Source organism: Amblyomma mixtum, chromosome 8, assembly GCF_055824585.1.
Source record: "Amblyomma mixtum isolate Tamu chromosome 8, ASM5582458v1, whole genome shotgun sequence".
NCBI classification, from domain to species: Eukaryota; Metazoa; Arthropoda; class Arachnida; order Ixodida; family Ixodidae; genus Amblyomma; species Amblyomma mixtum.
Genome location: NC_143019.1, coordinates 56,137,582 through 56,162,068, shown reverse-complemented (window position 1 = coordinate 56,162,068; position 24,487 = coordinate 56,137,582). Strand labels below are relative to the sequence as shown.

Sequence of the window (24,487 nt, the reverse complement as noted above, 5' to 3'; positions counted from 1 at the left end):
TTGGCCTGTATCTATAGACTACCGTGTTCTGATGACAGAGACTACTTTCACTAAAAATGAAGCTTTCGTAAGGTCAAAAAGTTTAAAAAAGTAAGTAAAGAGGTCTCGATCCCTGCAAAATTTCGCAAGTAAACTGCGTGCATTGACACAGTTTTTGGACATAGAGCCTTTTGTTGTAGAGGTCGTGAGTTTGAATCTAGTGTCCTGAAAATTTAAAAATCTAATTGTCAGAGCACTACTTACGTCTTTTGCTGCCGGGCAAACATCACCACACACTTAAAGAGGCGCAGAATTAATTGTTACTAAAAGCAAAAATTGGACGGAGTTTTTCTCATTGTCTCTTTAAGCTTACTCTTATGAAAGCAATTCTTTTTCTGAGCCAGCCTGAAGATTGTTCTTGAATTACGAAGTGCTTCAAGTTGTGCATAAACCTGCGAATTGTGTTGTGTGGAAATGCAATATATTCTGTCACATACGTGAACTCAAGCAGCTTCTAATTTGGCATTGAAACTACCCAATTATCCTATCCTATTATCCTATTATCCGCCTTCAAAAACATGCATTAAGAATAATAAAAAGTCTAACCATTTTGAGCACAGCAAACCGTTATTCTGCAAGTCAGTGATTCTTCCATTTGATTTATTGTACCGATTAAAAATCTCTGTATGTATTCACAACATAGTAAGACACAACCGCCCTTTTCATGCATCAATACTTCATCCCCGCTTTGGTCCACTAGAAACCTCTCCTTCGGCAATTTCAACCTCCCTCCCATCCGCAGTGTATATGGTGAGCGTTTAGTGCAGTCTGCTGGGGTAAAAATTTGGAACGCGATACCCATTTCTCTGAAAAACTCACCCAATTTTGCTGGTATGTTTAAAAAACACTTAATTGAAATAATTGATTTAACCTGAAATTCTTTTTTCGTTTTCTGTTATTATGTACTTCGCATGTAACATGATAGTTTTTACTAACACTCGATGTCCAAAAGTTCTTTTTGCATGTCATGTTTTCAAACCTATTTTCTTTCTTTTGCCTCGCCGAATGTTATCTACCAGTGTTATTTAGACTGCTTTGCTTTTAATCCTGTACTACGCTTACGCTATTCTGTATAAATACACCGTTTTTTAATTTGCTGTTACATATTTTGTGTACTTGGACCCGAACTAGCCGTTGGCTGTGGGTCCAAAAAGTGTTTTTATTTCCTGTAAACAAAATTTGAAATAAATTAAAACTGAAACTGAATATGCATAAAAAAGGATTGCATAATAATTATGTCAGCTATAGCTCTATTGCAAGGCTAAGAAAATTTTGGATTCAAGCCTAGGATTGCCTGGGTTATTATCCACACTCACACACAAAAAAAAGAAAATCAGACTTTTTATGAGGTCAAGACTTCTCGCAAGAAGTTTTTTTACAGCTATTGCTTCAAATAAGTACTACGACTTTAAAAAAAAAAATTGTTCTGGAATGATTCTTCCTTTTATTCTGTTCATTCACAGAAAGGAGAGCTCCTACTCAGCAAGAAGCACCCGGCATCAGGGGAGGTGCGGGAGCAGCTATCGCGGCTGCTCCAGCTGTGGCAGGAACTACTGGATGCGCTCCGACGGAGAGGCCGCGGACTCGAGGAGGCCCAGGACATGCTGGACTTTGAGAGCCAGGTCGACAAGGTCGAGGCCTGGATCCGGGACAAGGTGCGCTTGAAGCCGAGTTGACGAGGGATTGTATTCTACTTGTCTGTCAGCCCCTAGTAGTCTTCTGTTTTCTTGCTCTCTTGTTTTAGTGTTCATCATGAGTGCATGTTGATGTGCATGTCAAGTGCATGTGTAGAAGCCTACAGTGTTCTCCTTTGATCATTGTCTTTTAAATCTGGACTTAAGCTGGGTTCTACTCCTGTAAGTACTAGGAGTAGCTGCGGTAAGCCGTATTCAGACATCTCTGCACAAAGTAAAATTTAGCTAATGGAATTGCTAATCTCACTGAAATTTCAAAATTTTCCTTGGCGAAAAAAAAAATTCTCTTCGTACTCTGTGAAGAAGTGAGCACAGTCGCTTCTGCTTCTTCGCGTAATCAGTGCTGAGCTGTGCATGTGAAAAGCTCAGTGCTGATTGGCCGGAGAGAAGGCCACTGTCTTCGGCCAGAGGGCAAGAGGTAGAACAGTGCTCGGTCTTTGCGCTTTATCGGGAGAGTACTAGGTGCGCTTCAATTACAGCATTAGGTAACCTTCTGAAGAAAGGTGGCCGTAAGGTTACAGAGTAAACATATTTGATGAGCATTTCCGCAGCCAGCTATATTATATAACAAGTTATTGCAATACCTAGGAATGCAAGATTGAAATCGCAACATTTTGATCAGTCACGAAAAGATTGACAGGGCCAGTCACTTTACACTGGCCAGCCGAAGTGTGTTGGCCAGCCGAAGTGTGTTTGAAACCAGTCCCTCCTGTGAACTGCCTCCTACAATGTAACGCAATGCACTTTTTCAGGAGCTGATGGTCCAGGCTGGAGACACTGGAGAAGACTACGAGCACTGCCAGGCTCTGCAACGGAAGCTGGATGATGTTGATTCGGTGAGTGGGCTAGTATTCACACAGCTTGTCGTAACCTGTGACCGACCTCGCATTATGGCTTGGCAGTAAAGAATGCAAAGTGCACTAGTTTAAAGGTCCACACAGGTGTCTTAAATATCAGACGAACAGTGCTCAGCTTATTGGTGTCTTTGGGAACACTGACGCTGTGGTAGCTTGATTGGTAAAGCACGCATTGAAAAGTGCAGAATCTCTCATCTATACGCAGCTGAGCTTGTGGATGAGGGGTTCAGAAAGCATATAGTTTATAAGAAATAGTGCTTGCAAATAAGCTGCCTGCCACTTTTGGTTAGGAGGGGTTCACTCAGGTCTGTACATGCATGGGCAGTGAGTCAGTTATGTTTTGATTGTTTATTTTTTCTTTCTGCAGGCTTGTTTTTGTTTACATTGTCTTTTTTTCTGCAAGTAGTAGTAAAAGCCTGTGCTTTTTTTGGCTGTCCTGCTTCATTTGCACCAATGTTCTTGCTCATAAATACGGCCACCCTCTTACAGTGACTGTCTGTCTGTCTGTCAGTCCTCTTAGGAGCATGACATAGTTGGTAAACATTCACGGGCAGTTCACTGCATGAGTGTTCTTCTCTTTCAAAATGATTCAGACAGCACTTGGTGTTTTAGTTCATATTTGCCGAGTCAGTTCTATGCCTAGTGTGTCTGCCAAGGTTTCTTTATGCAGTTGCATGTCTTTTGTTTGGAGAATTACTGATGGCAGTTTCTATTTTTTTTTGCAGGACATGAGGGTTGATGACAGTCGCATCAAGAACATCAACGCACTCGCCGACAAGCTCATCAAAGAAGGCCGGCCCAACACACGTGCTGTGCAGCAACGACGGGAGAAACTGAACCGCAAGTAAGGAGCCTAATGAGTCTGGCTTTGATGAACATGTTGCTACCTTAGCATGAAAAGCATAAAAAAAAAGCTTATATGACTCTTTCTCTACAACAGCTAAATTCTACCGTCAAAGAATGCTTTGTTTTAGGCATTATTATCTTTATTATTTTTTTAAACTGAGGGCTATGTCGTGCACTCTTTTGTTGACTAGCTCAGCTAGTGCTCAGTTTCGGTGTGCTGGAAGAATGACGCAAACGTAAGCAAGAGGAACGTGTATTGACGTTGAAACAGCCAGAAAAAGGAAAAGGAAATGACCAGGGATACGCCAGTCTGTGCCTGAAAGCAGTGCTCAGCTGGGTTAAAATGGCTGGCAAATGTGTGGCTGATACCCAGCGTCGCTGTGGGCTGGTAGAAACTGGAACTATGCGACGCTTATTTTTAGAGTGAGAGCTGTACCCCTTGGGGTACAACTTCCGATTTCGATGTGGATGAGACAGTGACCTTCAGTGCCTCAGAAGGTCAAACTGAACTTGACGGCGTGGTGGTATGGCCCTAGCTATGGTAGTGCGGCGTATCATTGTAGTGTCCTTTCGTTCGCGCTCAAGGCCGCAGGAAAGGGGTGTTATCATTTCTGTTTCATGATGCGAGAAGCGACCAGTCTAATCTCAATTGATCACAACCATGACGAGCTGCTTCTACGTTTTTCCAGATTACTGTAGATGATCTCGACCTGTTATCTCGAAGTTTCCTTGCCGGCTTTAAATTGAGCAATGCCGCGAGCGGCAGGCATTTGTAGTTAGATGACTGACCAGCTAGTTTGTTGCTTACACCGCTGCCTCGCTGTTTAGTTCTTTTTGGGGCCCAAGTCAGCCTAAATAAAGAGCTTCGTTTGCGAGTCTTGTTGGTGTCTTCCTGACCGCTGGACTGCCGTCACTACAACGTGACAGTAGTGTGACCACATGATCATTTGACTATGACCATTGGTGACCTGGCCTTGACTTTTGACATTTGATTCGAGACAAGGGAGACCATGCGTAACAGAGCTTTTGCTCATATAGCTAGGTTGAAGCCACGCAACCCCAGCCATTCTTTTTGCCTATCAACAGGAACTTAATGCTGGCAACAGGGGTCATGATGTTGTCACTTTTTTTATTTTCAGGTGGAAAGCTCTGCAAGGAGCTCTGGAGGCCTACCGAGCCAGGCTGGCTGCTGCCCTCGAAGTGCACGCCTTCAGGCGTGACGTGGATGACACCGTCGACCGCATCAACGAAAAGGTTGGGGCGCTGCTCACATCTCATCATTCGATGCCACATGCAGTGTGGAGATTGGACATGTGTGTCAAAAAGCACAGTTTTTTTGTTAAACGTACGTTTTTCTTTATTCGCCAGGCTATTGTTATGTCAACGAAGGAAGAGAGCAAGAGCCTGCGTGCTGTCGAGTCTCTCCAGCGAAGGCAGGACGCTGTGGAACGAGAGATGACAACCATCGATGCCAAGCTCAAGGTTGGGGCCTCCTGATATATCTGTTTGGATTTGTGTGTTGTTTGTGTAGTAGGATTTGAAGGGTCAGTATTTTATTTATGGCATACAGGTTTCTCCTTTCGTTGAGCATTTTTTTACTTGCTGGTGCACCTGTGTAAAGACTTATAGCACATTTGACGCTCTTTAGTGCATGCGTAAGTTGTTTTATTGCTACAAGTCCTTATTGCTTAGCTTTGAACTGAAAAGCAGATTTGTTTCCCTGTAGCATTGTGAATTTACTTGTTACGTGTTGAGCAACTATAACAAATAAAATTTTGCTTAAAGCTTCAAGTGAAGGCTTTTCAAAACTTTGATTTAAGCATAGAGTCGGAGGGACGAACCTGTCGCCTTACCGCGCTCTGCAGGTGTACTGGAGCTGCAATTGTAACCGCAATACTCTAGTACTTATAGCATCAGAGTAGTGATAGTACTTCCAGTATTGCTAAGCTTGCCTTGATAACTGCCAATTCAACTTCCTTGCATATGTTTTTTATCGCAGGACCATCAGAACGACTGCGAACGGCTCATGAAGAAGCATGGGGAGCTGGCCTCCCCTATTCGATCCAAGGTCATCGAAGTCCAGGAGAACTGGAAACGACTCATGGGTCTCTGCAACAACAGGTGAGGTTACACTTACTAGTCGTGCATTGCGTCAGAAAGAAAGGCCAAGTTAACTTCTTGCATAGGATCTATGGACAGTTAAGAGCTGCATTCAACTAAATCTATGTGTTAAAGTTGGTACAGTCGACGACCGATTTTTCGGACTCTCTAGGGACCGCGAAAACGACCGAAAAATCAGGCAGTCCGGAAAATCAAATTTCACCGAAAAAATCGCGAACTCATTTCTACTATGCCGGAGAAAGCAGCCAATTGTATTGCACACATTCTAAAGCTCCTTATGACTATATTTCGCCGCGCGAAATACCGTATAAACGCGTATAAGGGCCGCACTTTTTTTTTTCCAGATTCGAGGGCCAATTTTCGGGGTGCTGCCCATACACGCGATATGCGAAAAAAAAATTTTTTTTAAGTAAAAACTCCTGAGCTGGTGCTGCGCTCTGGTGCACGCTCATGCCAAAAGAAGCCGCGCAGCATGTCCGCTGTCAACGCGTAGCCGTTGTTCCGAAATTCCATCACATAGAGGAGCAGCTCTTCTTCCAGTTCAGGAAACTCGCACGGCTTGACTCGTAAAGCGCGCTTTTTGCAGCTTGTGTTTCTCTTTTGGTTGCACCATCATCGGACGCACTTCTCGGCCACGTCGAATTTCCCGCCCTCCGTACGCTTACCGACCGCATTTGAGAGCTAACTCCCAGCCGTGTAGCTTAAGGTGCTTGCCCATCGCGCTAAAACTGTGAAGCTCGGCGGCAGCACGCGAAAGCCACTATCACGGCGAACGCGCTAACACGCATGCTAACACGCCACGAAAGGCTGGAGCTGGCGATACTGATGCCGATGTGAACAGCGGAAAATCGCGACAGAGAAAAATGTTGATGATAATGATAACGGCGCCATCCATAGACGGCACTTGGAAGCTCCGGTGCGCACGCGTGGCCTCCGCGAACGGGGCAGCGCCGGAGCAGATCGCGGCCGCGATAAGATCCGGCGGCGCGCCCGAAGCGCGATTGTATTCGCGTTCCGTGTTCGGGACTAAAGACTCGGCACAGATGAGTTCCGTGAACTCAGACTACGGTTCAAGTTCGTGCGGCGGAAGACATTCAAGGACAGTACGAATTCGAAAACACGCGAGCGCAATGTGCCGACTCGCGCAGAATTTCAGCGTCGCAAGAGGCTCCCTTTAGGCTTGAATTTCGTTTTGTTTGATCAAGTTTTCGATATCTCCTGCAGTCTGAATTAATGAGGTTCCACTGTACACATTATATGGCGGCTTGGGTACTGGCGGCGAGTGCGAACGAGGTCCGAAAAATCGAGTGGTCAGTTGCGGTGCGTCCGAAATTTCAAGCGCTCTTACACATTGGCTCTATGGGCCATGTCGCGGTGCCGCGAAAAAGTCCGAATAATCAAGCATGTCCGAAAAATCAGGCGTCCGAATTTTCGGTCGTCGACTGTAATAACGGCCCTTGGCATCTGAAGTGTCAGGGCTGTGAAAAAGATTTGAGCTTGTAATTCGGAGTTGGAATCTAATGAGGACGATTCGAATAACTTGATTTGGCCTAGGAATGTCTAGTATTTTGATACATAAGTAATTAAAACTACCGATAGATTTTAATTCCTTGTTGCGCGTTATCATGCAGGAAACAAACTCTGGCTGGTGCATATCAACTGCACAAGTTCCTCACGGAGGTGAAGGGTCTGGTGAGTTGTTTCATCACCTCTGTAATCCTTCACAGCTGTTGTGTGCAGTTTGACGTGCTTTGGAAAAAGATGTCTTCCTAGAGCAGTGAACAAGATCTGTCTGTTGTCTCGGCTGAGGCTTGCAAACATGTCGTGGGCATTCTTCGTTGCTGACTGGTCTTCTTCCTCTTCAACACAAGCAACTGAGTTTCAAATGTTGGGCTGTTGCAGGAGGCCTGGATCAACGACCTGATCGAACGGATGAACTCGGGCGGCCTGGGCTCCAACATGCAGGAGGCTGAAAGCCTGCTGGAATTCCACCAGGAGTGCAAGGTAAGGCTTGCAGCTGAATCTGCACATTCCTTGGACTTGCACAGAACAGCCACGCTGCAATGCTTGCGTGAGCATCAGCAGGTGCTATTGCACTTAACGTTTGAACCACTTCATGTGTGGATTCGGCTCTCTATTGCCTGCATCATTGCCTCGCCAGAATGCATTGTTTCTTGTCACCCTCTTTTCCTGCTTTACTTCCTAAACCAGGTTTAATGATCCACGACCTGTATGTATAACCTGAGCTTATTTGTTTGTTTGGGGATTTGAGGTGAAAAACTTGCAGAGAAGGAAATCTCTCCTCGGGAGGTGAACACTACTGACAGCAGTTTTGTATGCTCTTTATAAGGTGAGATACTGAGTGTATTTTGGTTTTGTTGCTTACCCAAAATGCGCATTTCAAGTGTCCTGCCCTACTATCATTGATGGTTTAGTGCACTTGATGATACATATCTTCTTCGAAAGTAGATTGGTAAAAAATTTTTTAAAGTGGTTGATGAAGTCTCCTAGGCAAAAAGACGTGGTTAGCACACTGGCTGTCTGTAGAAATAACACCCAGTTGACAGCTGTACTCTCCTTAGCAGATAGCATGGACTAAAAGAAACTAGTTTCAGTATAAAAGCAGTGAGTAACCAATTAAAGGGGGTCGAGGGTCTTAAAACTAACTTTTTTATTTATGACTAGAATCTCATGAAATTTCGCACACAGATGCATTTTTCTCTTCCGATTCCAAATATGCAATCATTATTGAGCTGGTGGTCTTAAATCTTACAAAGTCTAGAATGTGATTAGGTAATTTGTCACGCAGCTTTAATGAACTTACTCATTGCATTTTGTTGCTTTTACTTACATGAGTTTATATCCAGAGAGTTCCCATACCCGGTGACATTCTTCGTTTTTCTCAAAAGGCATGTCATCTTGATATACTATGTCGAGAGTAAAAGGTCGCAGTATTTGACACTGCAACTCGTTAAGCTAATTGTAAATTGCTATTTAGCCGCCGCGGTGGCTCAGCGGTTACGGTGCTCGGCTGCTGTCCCGAAAGACGCGGGTTCGATCCCGGCCGCGGCGGCTAGAATTTCTTTGGAGGAGAAATTCTAGAGGCCCGTGTACTGTGCGATGTCAGTGCACGTTAAAGAACCCCAGGTGGTCCAAATTTCCGGAGCCCTCCACTACGGCGTCTCTCGTAGCCTTAGTCGCTTTGGGACGTTAAACCCTATAAACCAACCAACCTAAATTGCTATTTATATGTGGCCTAAACAAAAAAAGTAAGAATGTCATCAGGTATGAGAATTCGCTGGCTGTCAATTCATGTAATTAAAAGCAACAAAATGCAATGAGAAGGTTAATTAAATCTGCATAAGAAATTACCTAATTACCCTCTAGAATTTAAGATAACTTTTGATCCAGGACCACCAGCTGAGTTGTGATTACATATTTGGAATCAGAAGAGAAAAACACATCCGTGTGCAAAATTTCATGACATTCTAGCAATCAATAAAAAGGTCAGTTTTAAGACCCTCGTCCCCCCTTTAACCAAAGTAAGTAATCAAAGAAACGGGACTCAAAGCAGTAGACATTCATTACATAAGTGATGCTCTGTCACTGTGCATAACGTTTTGAACATAGAGGCGTTAGCCGAATAGTAGATTGGCCACTAAATGTCGAAAACTTTTTCGCGTCCAGGCGGAGATGGAAGGACGGCAGGACGCCTTTGAGAAACTGCACTCGTTTGGCAACACGCTGCTGCGAGACAAGCACCCGGCATCTGACGTGGTTGAGACGGAGCTGGCCCGCCTGGAGTCCCTGCGCCAGTCGCTGCGGCGTGCCTGGGAGGAGCGGGCGGCCATTCTGCGCCAGTGCAAGGACCTGCAGGTGTTCCGGGAGCAGGCGAAGCAGGCCGAGGCCTGGCTCTCCAGCAAGGAGGCCGTGCTCAACAACGAGGACCTCGGGGTGAGTGCTAATGCCCTACGACCAGTTTCGGAAGCAAGCCCCGCTAAAAGGCATACCGCAGTTTATTTATTTATTTATTTATTCAAAATACCCCCAAAGGCCCTCATTTGAAGGTATTACATGGGGGGGGGGGGAGTAAGTACAAAGCATTGTTATAAGGTTAAAAATATTGCACTAAAATAAAATAGAAATCACAAAATATTAATCATAAAATAGGCATTCACAGAAAGGGTCGCAACAATGCACATAACAGCAAAATTTGAGCATAGATAACAGCACCGCTAGAAAAAGAAAAAGACGACACTGAAAAAGGTGCGCTGAAGTACAAAACAAAAAATATAAAACAAAAAGAAGACAAGGCGGAAGAAAAGAACGCTAAAAAAATACCTTTTTAGTTGTTGAAACATGAGTGCATAAGATGTTGGAATTTATTTAGATCAGATTCTGTGGCAATTTCTGATGGCAAAGCGTTCCATTCGGTTATTGTGCGTGGTAAAAAAGAATAGGCATAATGGAATGACTGGCAGTTAATGCGTTTAACTTTGTAAGGATGATCGCGACGTGGAAAGATAACTGGCGGTGGCTGAAAGAATTCATTATGAAGGGAAGGATGGTGATAAAGCTTGTGGAAGAGTGATAGACGGGAAATTTTTCGGCGCAGTGCTAAGTTATCTAACTCGGCTTTAGTCTTCAATGAGGTGACGCTGGTGTAACATGAATAATCAGAAAAGATGAATCGCGCAGCACGGTTTTGCAGGGCTTCGATGTTACTGATGATATAATTCTGATGAGGATCCCAAATGGCAGACGCGTATTCGAGTTTCGGACGGATTAATGTGGTGTACGCTAGTTTTTTTACATGTGTCGCGGCCTCTTTTAAATTATGTTTGAGAAGTCCGAAAGTACGGTTAGCGGAGGCAAGAGTGAGATTAATATGATGATTCCATGATAAGTCGGATTGAAGGTTAATGCCAAGATACTTGTAACTTGTGGTGAATTCTACACTATTGTTATCAAGAAAGTAGGCGGTAGGAATACGTGGCTTGTTAGTGAAAGACATGAGCTTAGTTTTGGAAAGATTTAAAGGCATTAACCAATTAGAACACCATGTGCTTATCGCTTCAAGATCAGACTGCAGTGGCTGGCTGTCAGTGTTACAGGTTATACGTCGATAAAGCACACAATCGTCAATTCTGGACGTCACGCAATTGGGTAAGTCATTAATATAGATGAGGAAAAGTAAAGGTCCCAGTACACTGCCTTGTGGAACTCCAGACGTAACATTAGCGTAACATGAGTTAGAGTTGTTAACTGATGTGAACTGAATTCTAGATGAGAGAAAATCTGCAATCCATGCAATAATATTAGGGTGAATGTTCAGTTGGGAAAGTTTAAGCAACAACCTTTGGTGTGGAACGCGATCAAATGCTTTAGAAAATTAGAAAAATCTAAAAATATTGCGTCAACTTGAAAACCAGCGTCAATGAGTGCATGAATATCGTTAATAAAACCGGCAAGTTGGGTGTCGCATGAGTAGCCCTTGCGAAAACCGTGCTGATGATCGAAGATAATGTTATGATCTTCAAGGTAGTTGATGACCTGAGTATGTATAATATGCTCGAGTAATTTACAAAGTGTACTTGTTAAGGAGATGGGACGATAGTTAAGCGGAGAAGCACGATCACCTGATTTGAAAATGGGTATTATCTTAGCTATGCGGCAGTCGTTAGGAATGGTGCCAGTTGATAGCGACTGGGAAAATAATGCGGTTAACATGGAACAAATGCTATGTGATGTATTCCTTAAAATTTTATTATTGAAGCCCATATGATCAGTGCTAGAAGATGTTTTGAGATTGTTTAGTAGAGATAAAACACCAGGCTCACTGATGACTATCTCGTCCATAGTTAGTTCCACTAGTGCGCTTAATGTAGGCAAGGAAGTAATGTCTTCATCTGTGAACACAGTTACAAACGCATCGTTAAGAAGTTGAGCGCACTCTGAATCAGGGATGGGAACACCAACAGAATCTGTAAGAGTGATGTCAGGTCGAATTACTGGGTTTACCACACGCCAAAAACGGCGAATATTATTTTTCAGCATGGACGACAAGTCATGAGAAAAAAAGTTGCGCCGAGTAGATTTTAATAGTGCCTTATAATCCTTTTCACATGCTCTGTATTTGTCATGTGAACTCACAAGACCATTCAGTTTTTGCCTGTCTGTATAGTTTTTTCTTTTTGTTGTTCAGCCGCCGAAGACGGTTGGTAAACCAAGGAGAACTGCTATCACAGGTAATGGTTAACATGGGAATGAACTGGTCGATGAGATCATTGAGGGCAGTTTTAAAAAGGATCCAGTTCTGCTCTATAGAGCGAGAGCAGAAATCATGCAAAAATTTATCAGAAAACATTAATAATTCTGCATTAATTGCATCAAAATTTGCTTTGCCGTAACATCTTATTTTCTTTTTAGTAGTTATCTTTTTACTAGCGCGAAATTTAATGTACCCAGTGATAACATCGTGGTCAGAGATGCGTTCCTCATGAGTTATGCCTGAAAATATATCAGGTTTGTTTGTGAGAACTAAGTCAAGTACATTGGAAGAGGCTTTAGTTGATCATGTTGGTTGGTTAATGAGTTGTGTTAATGAAAAATCAAGGCAAGTGCTGAGAAAAGAATGTGCTTCTGCATCAGTGTCCACTACGGAAAGTGTTGACCAATTAATTCTTGGAAAATTAAAATCTCCAAATATAGTAACAGCGGAATTGGGAAAACGCGCATACATTTCACTGAGCACCCGATGATATTCATCTGAAAACGCACCAGACATGTCGGGAGGACGGTAGAAAACGCCAATGATGACACGAAATGCACCATCATTCAAAGAAACCCAAACACATTCAAGGAAAGAATCGATAACGATAGGTGTGGCAATGAAATCTTCCTTTATCGCGATGAGAACACCGCCCCCCCTTCGCAATTGTCTATCGCAGCGAAAAAATTTGAAATTGCATGCACTGGTAAAGATGTTGACATCATGAATAGTGTCGTTCAGCCACTTCTCAGTTAGTACCACTAAAGAAGCTTGACATGAATCGATGAAAGATGATAGTGCAATACCGTTAGCTACAACACTTCTAATGTTAGTGTACAAAAACAGCCATTCGTTATCATTACCACAATGTAATTTCCCCCCCTTCGCAATTGTCTATCGCAGCGAAAAAATTTGAAATTGCATGCACTGGTAAAGATGTTGACATCATGAATAGTGTCGTTCAGCCACTTCTCAGTTAGTACCACTAAAGAAGCTTGACATGAATCGATGAAAGATGATAGTGCAATACCGTTAGCTACAACACTTCTAATGTTAGTGTACAAAAACAGCCATTCGTTATCATTACCACAATGTAATTTGGCAGGTGAGGTGGTCGATGAACTCAGGTTAACGGAAACGGAGGGAGGACGTCATTCGCCATCCTTGCGCCCTGATACAAGAATGGCTCGACTTTCGTTGGTGTTCCACATGTAAAGATCATCGTTAACGAAGAGCTTGTTGAAAACGAGCCGCACTTTATCCCCATCTTTCTTAATAGATTTTGAAAACTGGAGAAGCTTCCGTCGCTTTTCGCGAACGGCTTCAGAGTAATCGCGTGAGATGCTTAAATTAGTGTTTTTTAACTTATAGCCGCGGCTCATGACAGTGTCAACTTCCCTTTCATTAAAAAATTTGGCTATGATAGGCCGCTTTTTCTCGGAAGAAAAGCGGCCCACGCGATGTGCTCTGGAAACAGATTCAACAGTAAGCCCAAGTTTTTCTTTACAAAAGTCATTTACGAGACGTTCAGACTCCTCCCAAGTTTCCGACTTCTCTGGATCATCTATACCGTAAAATAGAACATTGGATCGCCTAGAGCGATTTTCAAGGTCGTCAATTTTTTCCTGTACAATTGCGAGACCCTTGTCACTGTTCACCACGAGCTCAGCAGATGGTGCGGTTGCAAATTTCTGCTCTAGATCGTGAACTCGCTTTGTTAGTTTTTCTAAGTCAATTTTTAAGTCTGCGTGAATCTGAAGCACTTTGTTGACAGAGTCTTGAAGGACTGCATTGCTAGCTTTAAGGCGTAAGATGGAACCAGCCACAAGGTCCAGCTTTTCCTCTTGAGCTTTAGTCATGGGTCCCGGGTTTAGCTCAACATCGCCTCCCAAAACAAGCAGGCACCATAAATAGGATACACCAGCGCGGAAACTTTTCAAAACATGAGGTGGCCACGACACCGCTAAAAGACAGACGTCATCGTCACGGTAAGAATAAGCGTCATAGTAACCAACCTGTAGATACATCAGTGGTGAGCGTGGGATCGCAGTGGCGGTGCCGTGGCCCAGAGGGGCGTCGAAAGGCGCGCACTTTTGTACCGCCCGATCAGCAGTCAGAGTCCCACGTTGCCAGACGGAATCGACCACTGCGTCCAGAAGTGGCGGAGCATCCAGAATAGGTGACGCAGGCAAAAAACATGTTGATAGGCCGCAGTCGGTTGACGTACACGCGCCTAGCTGGGAGCTTGTATCGTTGAGGCATTCCGTCTTGTGCATCGTCCATGGCCGGCCCAGGAAAATCAGCAACAGCACCTGTAGATACATCAGTGGTGAGCGTGGGATCGCAGTGGCGGTGCCGTGGCCCAGAGGGGCGTCGAAAGGCGCGCACTTTTGTACCGCCCGATCAGCAGTCAGAGTCCCACGTTGCCAGACGGAATCGACCACTGCGTCCAGAAGTGGCGGAGCATCCAGAATAGGTGACGCAGGCAAAAAACATGTTGATAGGCCGCAGTCGGTTGACGTACACGCGCCTAGCTGGGAGCTTGTATCGTTGAGGCATTCCGTCTTGTGCATCGTCTATGGCCGGCCCAGGAAAATCAGCAACAGCACCTGTAGATACATCAGTGGTGAGCGTGGGATCGCAGTGGCGGTGCCGTGGCCCAGAGGGGCGTCGAAAGGTGCGCACTTTTGTACCGCCCGATCAGCAGTCAGAGTCCCACGTTGCCAGACGGAATCGACCACTGCGTCCAGAAGTGGCGGAGCATCCAGAATAGGTGACGCAGGCAAAAAACATGTTGATAGGCCGCAGTCGGTTGACGTACACGCGCCTAGCTGGGAGCTTGTATCGTTGAGGCATTTCGTCTTGTGCATCGTCCATGGCCGGCCCAGGAAAATCAGCAACAGCACCTGTAGATACATCAGTGGTGAGCGTGGGATCGCAGTGGCGGTGCCGTGGCCCAGAGGGGCGTCGAAAGGCGCGCACTTTTGTACCGCCCGATCAGCAGTCAGAGTCCCACGTTGCCAGACGGAATCGACCACTGCGTCCAGAAGTGGCGGAGCATCCAGAATAGGTGACGCAGGCAAAAAACATGTTGATAGGCCGCAGTCAGTTGACGTACACGCGCCTAGCTGGGAGCTTGTATCGTTGAGGCATTCCGTCTTGTGCATCGTCTATGGCCGGCCCAGGAAAATCAGCAACAGCACCTGTAGATACATCAGTGGTGAGCGTGGGATCGCGTGGGATCGTGGGAACTGAATGACCAGGCGAGCTTTCGTAAAGGCTACTTGACAATAGATCATCAGTCATCACTACCAAGCAGGTGGAAGAGCTCCCGCCGTGCTGGCTCAGTGGTTACGGCGCTCGGCTGCTGTCCCGAAAGACGCGGGTTCGATCCCGGCCGCAGCGGCCGAATTTCAATGAAGGCGAAATTCCAGAGGCCCGTGTACTGTGCGATGTCAGTGCACGTTAAAGAACCCCAGGTGGTCGAAATTTTCGGAGCCCTCCACTACGGCGTCCCTCATAGCCTGAGTTGCTTTGGGACGTTAAACCCGAACAAACCAAACCAAACCATCAAATGTAGCGCGTGGTTTTAAGGCGAAAGCCTTTAATGGCTCATAATGTTGTCCGTTAGCAGAGGGTGTCACACGTCTGGCAGCGTGTTTACTCGTGTTAATTCGGGAACTAAAAAAGATAGGAGAAAACGAATGATTGCTTCAGATAGAGGAGGAAAAAATGAACCTAGAAGCCAAGTGTGACGACTGTAGATTAATTAGTTACTTAATTACAGTCAAAAATGGCAAAATTGCGTCGAAATAGTGCGTACGTCAGTATAGCCACAGGAACGGTGTGACGTCACATTCAGCGGAAGTCATCACGGCGTAGTGAAAATTCCCACAGAATGGTCGGAAGAACGTCAGATTTGTGTCAAATTAGACGGAAAAATGTGTAATTAAGCATAATTAACACTAAAGATCCCCGAAAGATAATTTGGGTATCGATATAGCCACGGGAACGGTGTGGCGTCACATCCATCGGAAGTCGTCACGACATAGTGTCCTCGGCTTTCTCCTCTCAACACTTTAGTTGCCAAAGTGTACTCACAATTTTTTAACGATTATAGAAGTGAAAAGTAATCCTTTGCATTATAATTAAATAAATATGATTGTTTAACTGATTCACCTTTTTCTGTACCGCAGCGGCAGAAGCGGTCTTTGCATTGCAGTCGTGTCCACACTCCTTTCAGACATGCATGATATTTTTTTTCTGATCTTAAAACAAAGGATTTGAGGCAGTCAGCTGTACTGCTTCTTCATGGTTTCACAGGTGTGCCTAAGCTGATGCTATGATGTCTGATGGTGTATAAGTACTATTTTGGCTTTGTTCTGTTGGCTTGCATTGGTTGATATTGTGCATTCAGAATCAGCAGCTCTGTGCCTAGCAATTATCCTCAGGAGCAATGCAACCTGGTCGAAACAAAATAACGATTCTCTTAATGAGCAGATAAGGGATAAAAAAAGGATCATTACAACATACATATGAAAGAATCCAACAGTCACCAAAAGCAAGGAGCATCGGGGAGTGTTTTGCTCTTTTTTTTTTAATTTGTGATGTTGATGGTTTTAATGGTTTGATGGTTTTTGTTATGAAACTTGAGTATTTAATTTGTTTTGATTGACTTCAGCTGATAACAGCTATGCTTTGGGATGAAAATTGGCTTATCCTCTTGGCTGGAGTGTGACTTGTGGCGGGTCGGTGATGTGATCAGCAATATTTTTTTTTCTGCTTTTGCTTGAGGAGTTTTTCAGTGGCAGACCCTCTGTACCATACAGTTTCATTACATGTTTGTTTATTCAGACAGAATTCACACCTTTTTCAAGAATCTCGTATCCCATAAACTTTCATGGTCAGCTGCACATCCACATCGTTCGGTTCCACTTCCTTGGCAAATGGCAAAGTTCCCCTTATATCAAACTTCCTTTGTACTTCAATGTCCCGACGCATTTGTTAATGGAACCGACATTCGCTCGCAGGACTCCATGTCGAGCGTCGACGCGCTCAACAAGAAGCACGCGCACTTTGAGCAGACCATGGAGACCCAGGGGGAGCGCATCAGCCACATGGAGGAGTTTGCCCGCGCTCTGGTGCAGGGCGGCCACTACGACAGTGCCGCCATTCAGGCACAGTGCGACGCCATCTGCGCCCGGCGCCAGCGGCTCAGGGAGAACGCGCAGCTCAAGCGAAGGCGCCTGGCCGAATCGCGCCAGTTCCAGCGCTTCCTGCGCAATGTCTATGAGGTCTGTGTGAAGCAGAAATGCCTTCGCGTCGTTAAATGTTCTTTTTATATTTAGTGCTTTATTTCGCTCTGACAGCACATACTTATGTAAGCAATCTAGAAGAGTGCGGTGAGGGCCTGGTTGGTACGACATTATGAGAACAAAGAATAACTGCGCAAAAAGGACGGGACAATAGAGAGGAGCCACATGGGACAAACGCATTTGTTTGTCTTCCTCTCTCTTGTCCTGTCCTTTTTGCGCAGTTATTCTTTGTTCTCATAATTATATAAGCAGCTAGGCTTACAAGAGTAGCACGAGTGTTGCTGTGATGACTGGAAAACTTGTTTAACCAAGCGCATTCATCGAAATTTGGAGGATCTTCAAGAAGCCGGTCACTTTAAGTACTTTGCCCTTTTGTCTGAGAATGGCTAAGTTTACAAACAGTAGTGGAGTACTTGAAGTTTTCACGAACCAACCGCAGAGCACATTTCTTGTGCTAGGTCCTGTAGCGAGGTGTTTTGTACTCTACACACGAAATGGTGGGACATAGGTGAATAGTACGTCCTATTACAGTGACAGCCAACTGGTTAAGTTGGGAAAGTTCGGTCGATAATTGAAATGAGGAGTCTTTTAAATTATGATAGACCTTGTTGAAAGCAAACTTGTCACCTCTTCGCTGTACATAATTACATCGTGAGACAGTGCACTTTCAGCCAGTATTTGAAACTTCACTGCCTTCAGTTTATAAGCACATACCTTCTCATTTTATCTTATATCGGAATTTCTCGATGCAATAGTTGAAACATTTAGTGCAACTTTCGAGAGGTTTATGACATGTTTGTCACGTGCATAAATTTTGTAGGTGGAAGCCTGGCTCAATGAGAAGCTCCAGGTGGCCTGTGATGAGAACTACCGGGACCCTGTGAACCTTCCGAGCAAAACGAAAAAGCACGCGGCTTTCGAAGCCGAAATCCTGGCCCACCGTGGCCGTGTTGAGACCCTCCTCAACGAGGGTCAACGGCTGGTTGAAGCGGACCACTATGCATCAAGCCAGATCGAAGCTCGGCTGGAGGCGGTGGAGAGGCTCTGGGTGCAACTGCTCGAGCACACGAAGCTGAAGAAAGAACGCCTGCAGGACTCTTACCAGGTATGCTTTTTTTGGTGGCTATACTAATAACCTAAGTTAACTAATGCATCAAAACTGTCTTTATGGTAAAATTTAATGTGTGTAACATGGCTTTGCTCTTTTTTCTTTTCGTAGGCATTGCTGTTTAACTGGATGCTTGACGACTTGCAAACCTGGATGGATGATGTCGAAACCCAACTTCAATCGGAGGACCATGGCAAAGACCTGACGTCTGTTCAGAACCTTCTCAAAAAGCAGCAGGTAAGAGCTCAGCAGTGCCTTTTGGCAGCATTTGAAGTGTTCGTGGCCACAGTTTGGCCTCAGCTAAATTATGTGGAATTTTTTAGGGATTAATTAGACATTTCAGGGATTCATTGGAATCTTCTTCCACTAAGGTTAGTCTGTGTAATTGTATTTTCTAAGCAGTACATCTCAAAACCAAAGTGTTTGAGTTCGGTTAACTGCAAAAAGTCTTGAATATGTAATTCAGGACTTGTATAACCTCAGGTTGGCATTGATAATGATATGGTTGAGCTGGTAGCTGTGAAGAAATGTTGAAGGCAGAGTGTTGTTTTACTATCACTATCTACCTCTGTTTCTCATTGTGTTGTTTTGTTTTTCTCTTCCAAAGCTCCTCGAGACAGACATCACAAACCATGCTGAGATGCTGGAGCAAGTGAAGGACCAAGCTGCCAACTTCCAAAAGAACGACCACTTCCTCAAGAATGAAATTCAGGAGCGAGCAGACAGCATTGTCAAAAGGTAATGCACCCGCAGAAATATGCAAAACCTTCCATGTTCAGTGCATTGCTCATACTAACTGTACAAACTGTTGGAGTAGCATGCGAGGTGATAAAACTCTTGTTAACAGTGATGTGTAACACTTTAGTTTACAGTCTTTATGACATCATTGTACAAGTTGGATCTGAAGATGTGGAGCCTTTTTTCCTTTTTCGATAAGTTAGTGTATAAAGTGCCCGTAAATTTCTTGTATCATAGAAAACGTGATTCAGACTGTTACTGAAGTGTTATTTTTCTTTTTTGTCCCCGCATCCGCTGCACGCAGGTACACTTCGCTGCACGAGCCCCTTCAGATTCGCCGGGAGAACTTGGAGGAAGCCCTGCAGTTGCAGCAGCTGCTTCGGGACGTGGATGACGAGATGTCTTGGATACGAGAGAAGGAGCCACTGGCCAACTCCACCGATCTCGGCACGAGTCTCTCCTCCGTGCAGTCGCTGCAGAAGAAGCATCAGGCAAGTTTACCTGCCACACTCTCTGTGTATAGCGTCTGTCCGCTGCGATAGACAGCCTGCTTCATTCTTTTCATTGATGCAGGTTAGGCTTAATTTGTGCTTTTTGTAGTTAATTTGTCCATTAGTCTGTCCATTAGGGCTTACAAATTTGGTATCCTTTGATAGAGATTAGGTGGAATTAGTGTCATTTTTTTTTGTGTTCAGCAAACAGTATAGTGCCACTGCCTGTAAAATGGCAGTGTAGTTAGCGGTGTACATTTGAAATTTAAAGAAAATTCAGCCTGCCACTTGTTGATGAACATTTGCCATTGCAGCCAATCACGTCGGACCTGCGTTTAAATTTTTGCGGTGGCATTACCAATGCATGACAGCATCATAGGTTCTGAGGAACAGCCCCAATGGCTTATGTTTACCAAGTGCAGCTGGAAGGTAACTGACATTTATTAATTGTTGTTGTAGTCTTAAGTATTGCTATGTTAGTGTTAATTGCCCCCTTGGCAATGTCATAGCGTTAGGCCTATGACATGGCAGTAGGCCTAGTTGATGACCATGACGACTGCATTTTTGCCTCCAATGTCTTACTCTCCCATGATTCCCAGCTGACTCCCCCAATTCGTTCCCACATCTTTCTTCGTCTCCCAACACCAGGCGGAGCCACTTACCACCCTTGTTCTGTGGGGTGTTGGTGGCGCCACCTGGCAGCTTAAATGTACACCACCTTGGAGTTCTGCTGTGCACCCTCGGCTGACACTCTGTGTGCGTTTTCGCAGGCGCTGGAAGCGGACATCCAAGCGCACGAGCCGCTGGTTGCTTCGGTCGGCAGCAAGGGCCGGCAGATGATCCGCAGTGGCCACTTTGCCGCAACCGAGGTGGAGAAGAAGCTCACTGAACTCCAGCTGGGCTGGGGACGGCTCAAGGATGCGGCCAGCGTGCGAAGGCTCCGCCTGCTTGACGCCCTGGAGTCGCACACTGTAAGCTCGCACATGGCCTGTCGTTTCATTTGCTGATTTTTTACTGTAATCATTTTGTAGTAGGTTTAATGAGGTAGGTCTAAAAATGTGTCTACTGTTAGGTAATGCTGTGGTGTTGACCTAGAAGGAGGAAAAGATTAAAATGAAGTAGCATGGTGGAAATGTAATGGTTTCGCGATTGTTTTGAGAGGCTACAGAGGGTCAGCACTTGATGGAAGAGATCGGTAATAGTCCAAGATATAGCATGCATGAGCTAACGGCCAGCTTTAGATTTCTTATGCGGAGAGCATAAGGAGCTCGTTGGGCCATCTGGCGGTGTCGCCGTTTTGTGTCACGCCTGATGACGTCACATATGGTGATGCCATCAATGACATGTGATGCGGGGTCATGACAAGCATGTTATGTCATGACTCGTCATGACTGAGCGAGCGTGACATCACCAAACCAGAAGCGGCATCACCGAACCGGAAGTGTTCGATGGGCTCCTTGTGCTATCGCAACCTAGGCTGGGTATTGTCGAGGTGTCCGCTAATTTTTACTTTGTGGTAATTCTTTTGCTGTTCAAATCAGCTCAATCCTTACCCTATAGGCCTGATGGGAGTGTGTTAAAAGTCACTTCGTGACATCTCGAGAGGGTGGCAACTCGAGTTTTTTTTTTATATATTTTGGCTTCAGTTATAATTTTTGTATGGAGTATAGACCTTTCCACCGGGCGAGGGAGATGTTGGAACTCCTCCTTTCTAGAGTGTTGTTAACCGGTTCTGTCGCTGCTTCCCTCGCGCTAGCGCGGAATGCACACAACTTCCAAAGCAAGCAATGTGGTGACTTTAGAGAGCCCTGATTGAAAAGGTCTCTATGTTTTCTGAATCAAGATGACGTATAGCAAAAATGAGTATGAGAATTCAAGAAATTGGGTGGCCATTTTGTGAGTTCATGGGTCAAACCTTACTATTGCGCGAAGGACAGGGTTAATTGGAGAGACATGGAACAGGCCTTTGCCCTGCAGTGGGCATAGTGATGCTGCTGCTGATGATGATGATGATGGCTTTATATGTCTCAAAAATGTTGTATAGGTGTTGTTTCTTTCTTTAACGTTTTATCATTTGTGGTTACACTCCTTTCTGAAATTCTGTTCCCCAGTTCTACAGTGAAGCTACCGAAGCTGAGGCCTGGATGGAAGAAAAGTTCCTTGTAGTCAACAGCCCAGACCTTGGGAAGGACGAAGATTCTGTCATGGTAGGTCAAGCGTTTTTGTCACCATTACGACTACAGTCATGGTAACAATAACTAAGAATTTTTGTTTTGCCCTGTTTAACTTGTATTTGTTTCATGGGCAAAATTTTTTCTTGCTTATATTTGGCTCCTTGACTTCTTGAAGTGCCTCTTGATCATTCGTGCTTGAATATAGTATACCTTTCTAAAGTCAAAGCATGCACAACTCTTACCTGAGATTCAGAGGCATAGAACAAGTCATAAACTTGCATTATGCTTCTGCATTGCTAGAATTTTTGTGGCTTTCTCGGCATAAAAAAAATATACCTATGATGTGAGTAAATGGGGTGTGTAGTCTGTCATGAAACATTGGATTGAAAAAAACAAATATTTTTTATTCTTTCAGCTGCTGTGATTTCTACTTGCGTGTGTGCAAGCACTTAAGTCATTCATGCTCTATTAATTGCTACAAAATTCACTGACATTGAATAATATTGAATAATAGAGACTAAGCAAAAGTTGAGCTAAAGTTCTTAATGTGTGCATCATACAGATAATGTTTTATGTTGCTGCTTTTTTTTTCCACGACCCAAGTTGTTGCTGTTGACCTCAGTCGCATTTTTCTCGCCTTTGTCTCATTTGGCGTTGGTGCCTATGATCAAACTTCTGTGGATCGCTCATCTGTAGATGGACTGTTTTCAATGTATTGGATTGGCACCGTCTTCAGGCACTCACGAAGAAGCTGGATGGTGTCGACCGTGACGTTGATGGCTTCAATGCCAACATCACCCGGCTGATGAAGCAGAGCACAGAGCTCGTCGACAGGGGTCACTTTGACAGTGCCAACATCATCGACAGAATGGCAAGTGCATCTCATTGTTTTAAATGCGGCAGCATCAGACTTCACATCATGCGATTTCATGTCCTGCATTGGTCGCAAAATTCGATTAACTTGAGGGCAATGATGTCACAAGGTCACGTGACCATGGTATGATAAGTCAAAACTGAAAAATGAGGGGGAGCGCATAATCGGGAAAGGGCGGGACAAGCAGTTTGGAACAGGTTTTCGGTGGATTCATTCAGTGCATGATTCTGTGTGTGCAAGTACAGATACAATGGCAGTGACGACATTGTTTATACAGTGAAACAACTGACACAGACGCAAACATACAGCAGCAATGTTGCTTCTAATGTCGTTGCATTCAACTCTTAAGGTGACTTAAGCATCCCTATAATTTTTTTGCTTTATTCGTGGTAATTACTTTCTAAGACAGTTTAATCCTGCGCTGCGGCATACTGACTTTACATCTATGGCAGGCTCCTCTCATAGAAGGGTTTGCTGTAACTGAGCGATAACCATTATTTATTGCCCACTCTTTGTTACGTGGTTACCACCAGCTATCCTCTCACTTGTTTTGTAGTTCTTTGCCAGTCTTTCCAGTCTTGTTTGTATCTTTCTGCAAGTATAACTCCTGCACATGTTTACACTCTGCCGAGTATGTAACACCATACAACTCCCAAGATGTCTGCAAAGAAAATATATGAAAATGACAATATGAACATGCAAGCTGCAACCGCGCCCTTGAATGCTAAACGCGGCCCGTACAGTGCTTATGTGCAGTTGCCAGTCACGTGGTACGCACCGCAAGCAGTCAGTGGTAACGCACTGCTGTAAATAAATCCCATCAGCCGTAAACACATCTGCATGAATGTATTTTCTGTGTTGCTGCTTACGAATTTTGTTTGCTTTGGACGATACGGATATTTTTTGCGAGCCAATGAGATTCGTATCATCGAGATTTTACTGTAAGTACTGCTAGAGTTAACTGCTGCATCAGTGAAAAAGTACTTATCAAAATTCCGGAAACATTTGCTTTCGTTTCACATTGTGGTATTGAAAGAGCCGCATGTCAAAGACTAACAGCTACGAATCCTTTAGAGACTAACATCTGTGATCCTTTTTTTTTTTTTCTCTTCTGCCTGTCCTGAGCAGAAAGAGCTGGAGGATCTGTACACGAAACTGAAGAAGCAGATTGCCGAGCGGCGCTGGAAGCTGTCCGAGAGCGCCAAGTTCTACACGTTCCTGCGGGAAACGGACGAAGTTCTGCACTGGATTCAGACGCAGACGGCCATCGCAGGCTCGGAGGACTACGGAACAGACCTTGAGCGTGTTGAAGTGAGCGAACGCCTCGAACTATTTTCCTTTAAGAGCGTATACCTCTGACTAATGTGGTCACTGACATTGAAAGTTTGCTGTGATAGAACTTGGTTTGTAAAATATCTTAGGCATAGTAGGTGCTGCATTTGTAATGGTTTTAGGTTTAGAACTTTTCCATGCTATGCATGCGTATTTGTTTGATATGGCAAGAAGGTGGCCAGCTTAGTTTTGTAGCCTTGCTGCTGTCTAGATGTCTGTTGTAACCTTCATGTCATGTGCTTTGTGTTTGTGGCGGGCTCAAGGCATGCTGGAACCTTTGACACCCACTGCACATGTCATGATAGATTCATGGTCATTCAGACCTCACATGTATTTTTGGAAAGATGCGAACTCTTAGTGCGTGTGTAGTGTATCATGCTTCCCAGTACTGTGTAAATCTACCTTATTTGTGTAATTGGACTTGAGGTATCTTTTTTGTTTTTTAACTGTCAGGCCTCATAATACCGTATTTACTCGCATAATAGGCGCACTCGCATAATAGGCGCACCCCCAGTTTGGTCGCGAAAAATCAGATTTTTTTATTTCCGCGCATAATAGGTGCACCCCGAACTTGGCACTGTGATCAGTACTGTATTTCCACGATTGCAAGCCGACGCCTCCCCACCC

At 44.6% G+C, this 24,487-nt stretch overlaps 1 protein-coding gene and 1 pseudogene across 5 annotated transcripts in view; one reads left to right on the top strand and one right to left on the bottom strand.

The window, feature by feature from the left end:
- kst (spectrin beta chain, non-erythrocytic 5 kst) overlaps nucleotides 1-24,487 on the top strand; it is a 328,959-nt gene that overhangs the window by 277,310 nt on the left and 27,162 nt on the right. For all 5 annotated transcript variants that reach the window (XM_089558125.1, XM_089558130.1, XM_089558127.1 and 2 more), the window contains exons 49-66: nucleotides 1,503-1,694; nucleotides 2,486-2,569; nucleotides 3,316-3,434; nucleotides 4,576-4,690; nucleotides 4,805-4,918; nucleotides 5,436-5,557; nucleotides 7,189-7,249; nucleotides 7,460-7,561; nucleotides 9,245-9,511; nucleotides 16,859-17,122; nucleotides 17,964-18,248; nucleotides 18,363-18,488; nucleotides 18,859-18,989; nucleotides 19,294-19,480; nucleotides 20,251-20,451; nucleotides 21,592-21,687; nucleotides 22,391-22,525; nucleotides 23,657-23,839. In XM_089558125.1, coding sequence (XP_089414251.1) covers nucleotides 1,503-1,694; nucleotides 2,486-2,569; nucleotides 3,316-3,434; nucleotides 4,576-4,690; nucleotides 4,805-4,918; nucleotides 5,436-5,557; nucleotides 7,189-7,249; nucleotides 7,460-7,561; nucleotides 9,245-9,511; nucleotides 16,859-17,122; nucleotides 17,964-18,248; nucleotides 18,363-18,488; nucleotides 18,859-18,989; nucleotides 19,294-19,480; nucleotides 20,251-20,451; nucleotides 21,592-21,687; nucleotides 22,391-22,525; nucleotides 23,657-23,839 — 2,784 coding nt within the window. The remainder of the gene's footprint in view (nucleotides 1-1,502; nucleotides 1,695-2,485; nucleotides 2,570-3,315; nucleotides 3,435-4,575; nucleotides 4,691-4,804; nucleotides 4,919-5,435; nucleotides 5,558-7,188; nucleotides 7,250-7,459; nucleotides 7,562-9,244; nucleotides 9,512-16,858; nucleotides 17,123-17,963; nucleotides 18,249-18,362; nucleotides 18,489-18,858; nucleotides 18,990-19,293; nucleotides 19,481-20,250; nucleotides 20,452-21,591; nucleotides 21,688-22,390; nucleotides 22,526-23,656; nucleotides 23,840-24,487) is intronic.
- Nucleotides 12,714-14,449, bottom strand: LOC149332535 (uncharacterized; annotated as a pseudogene).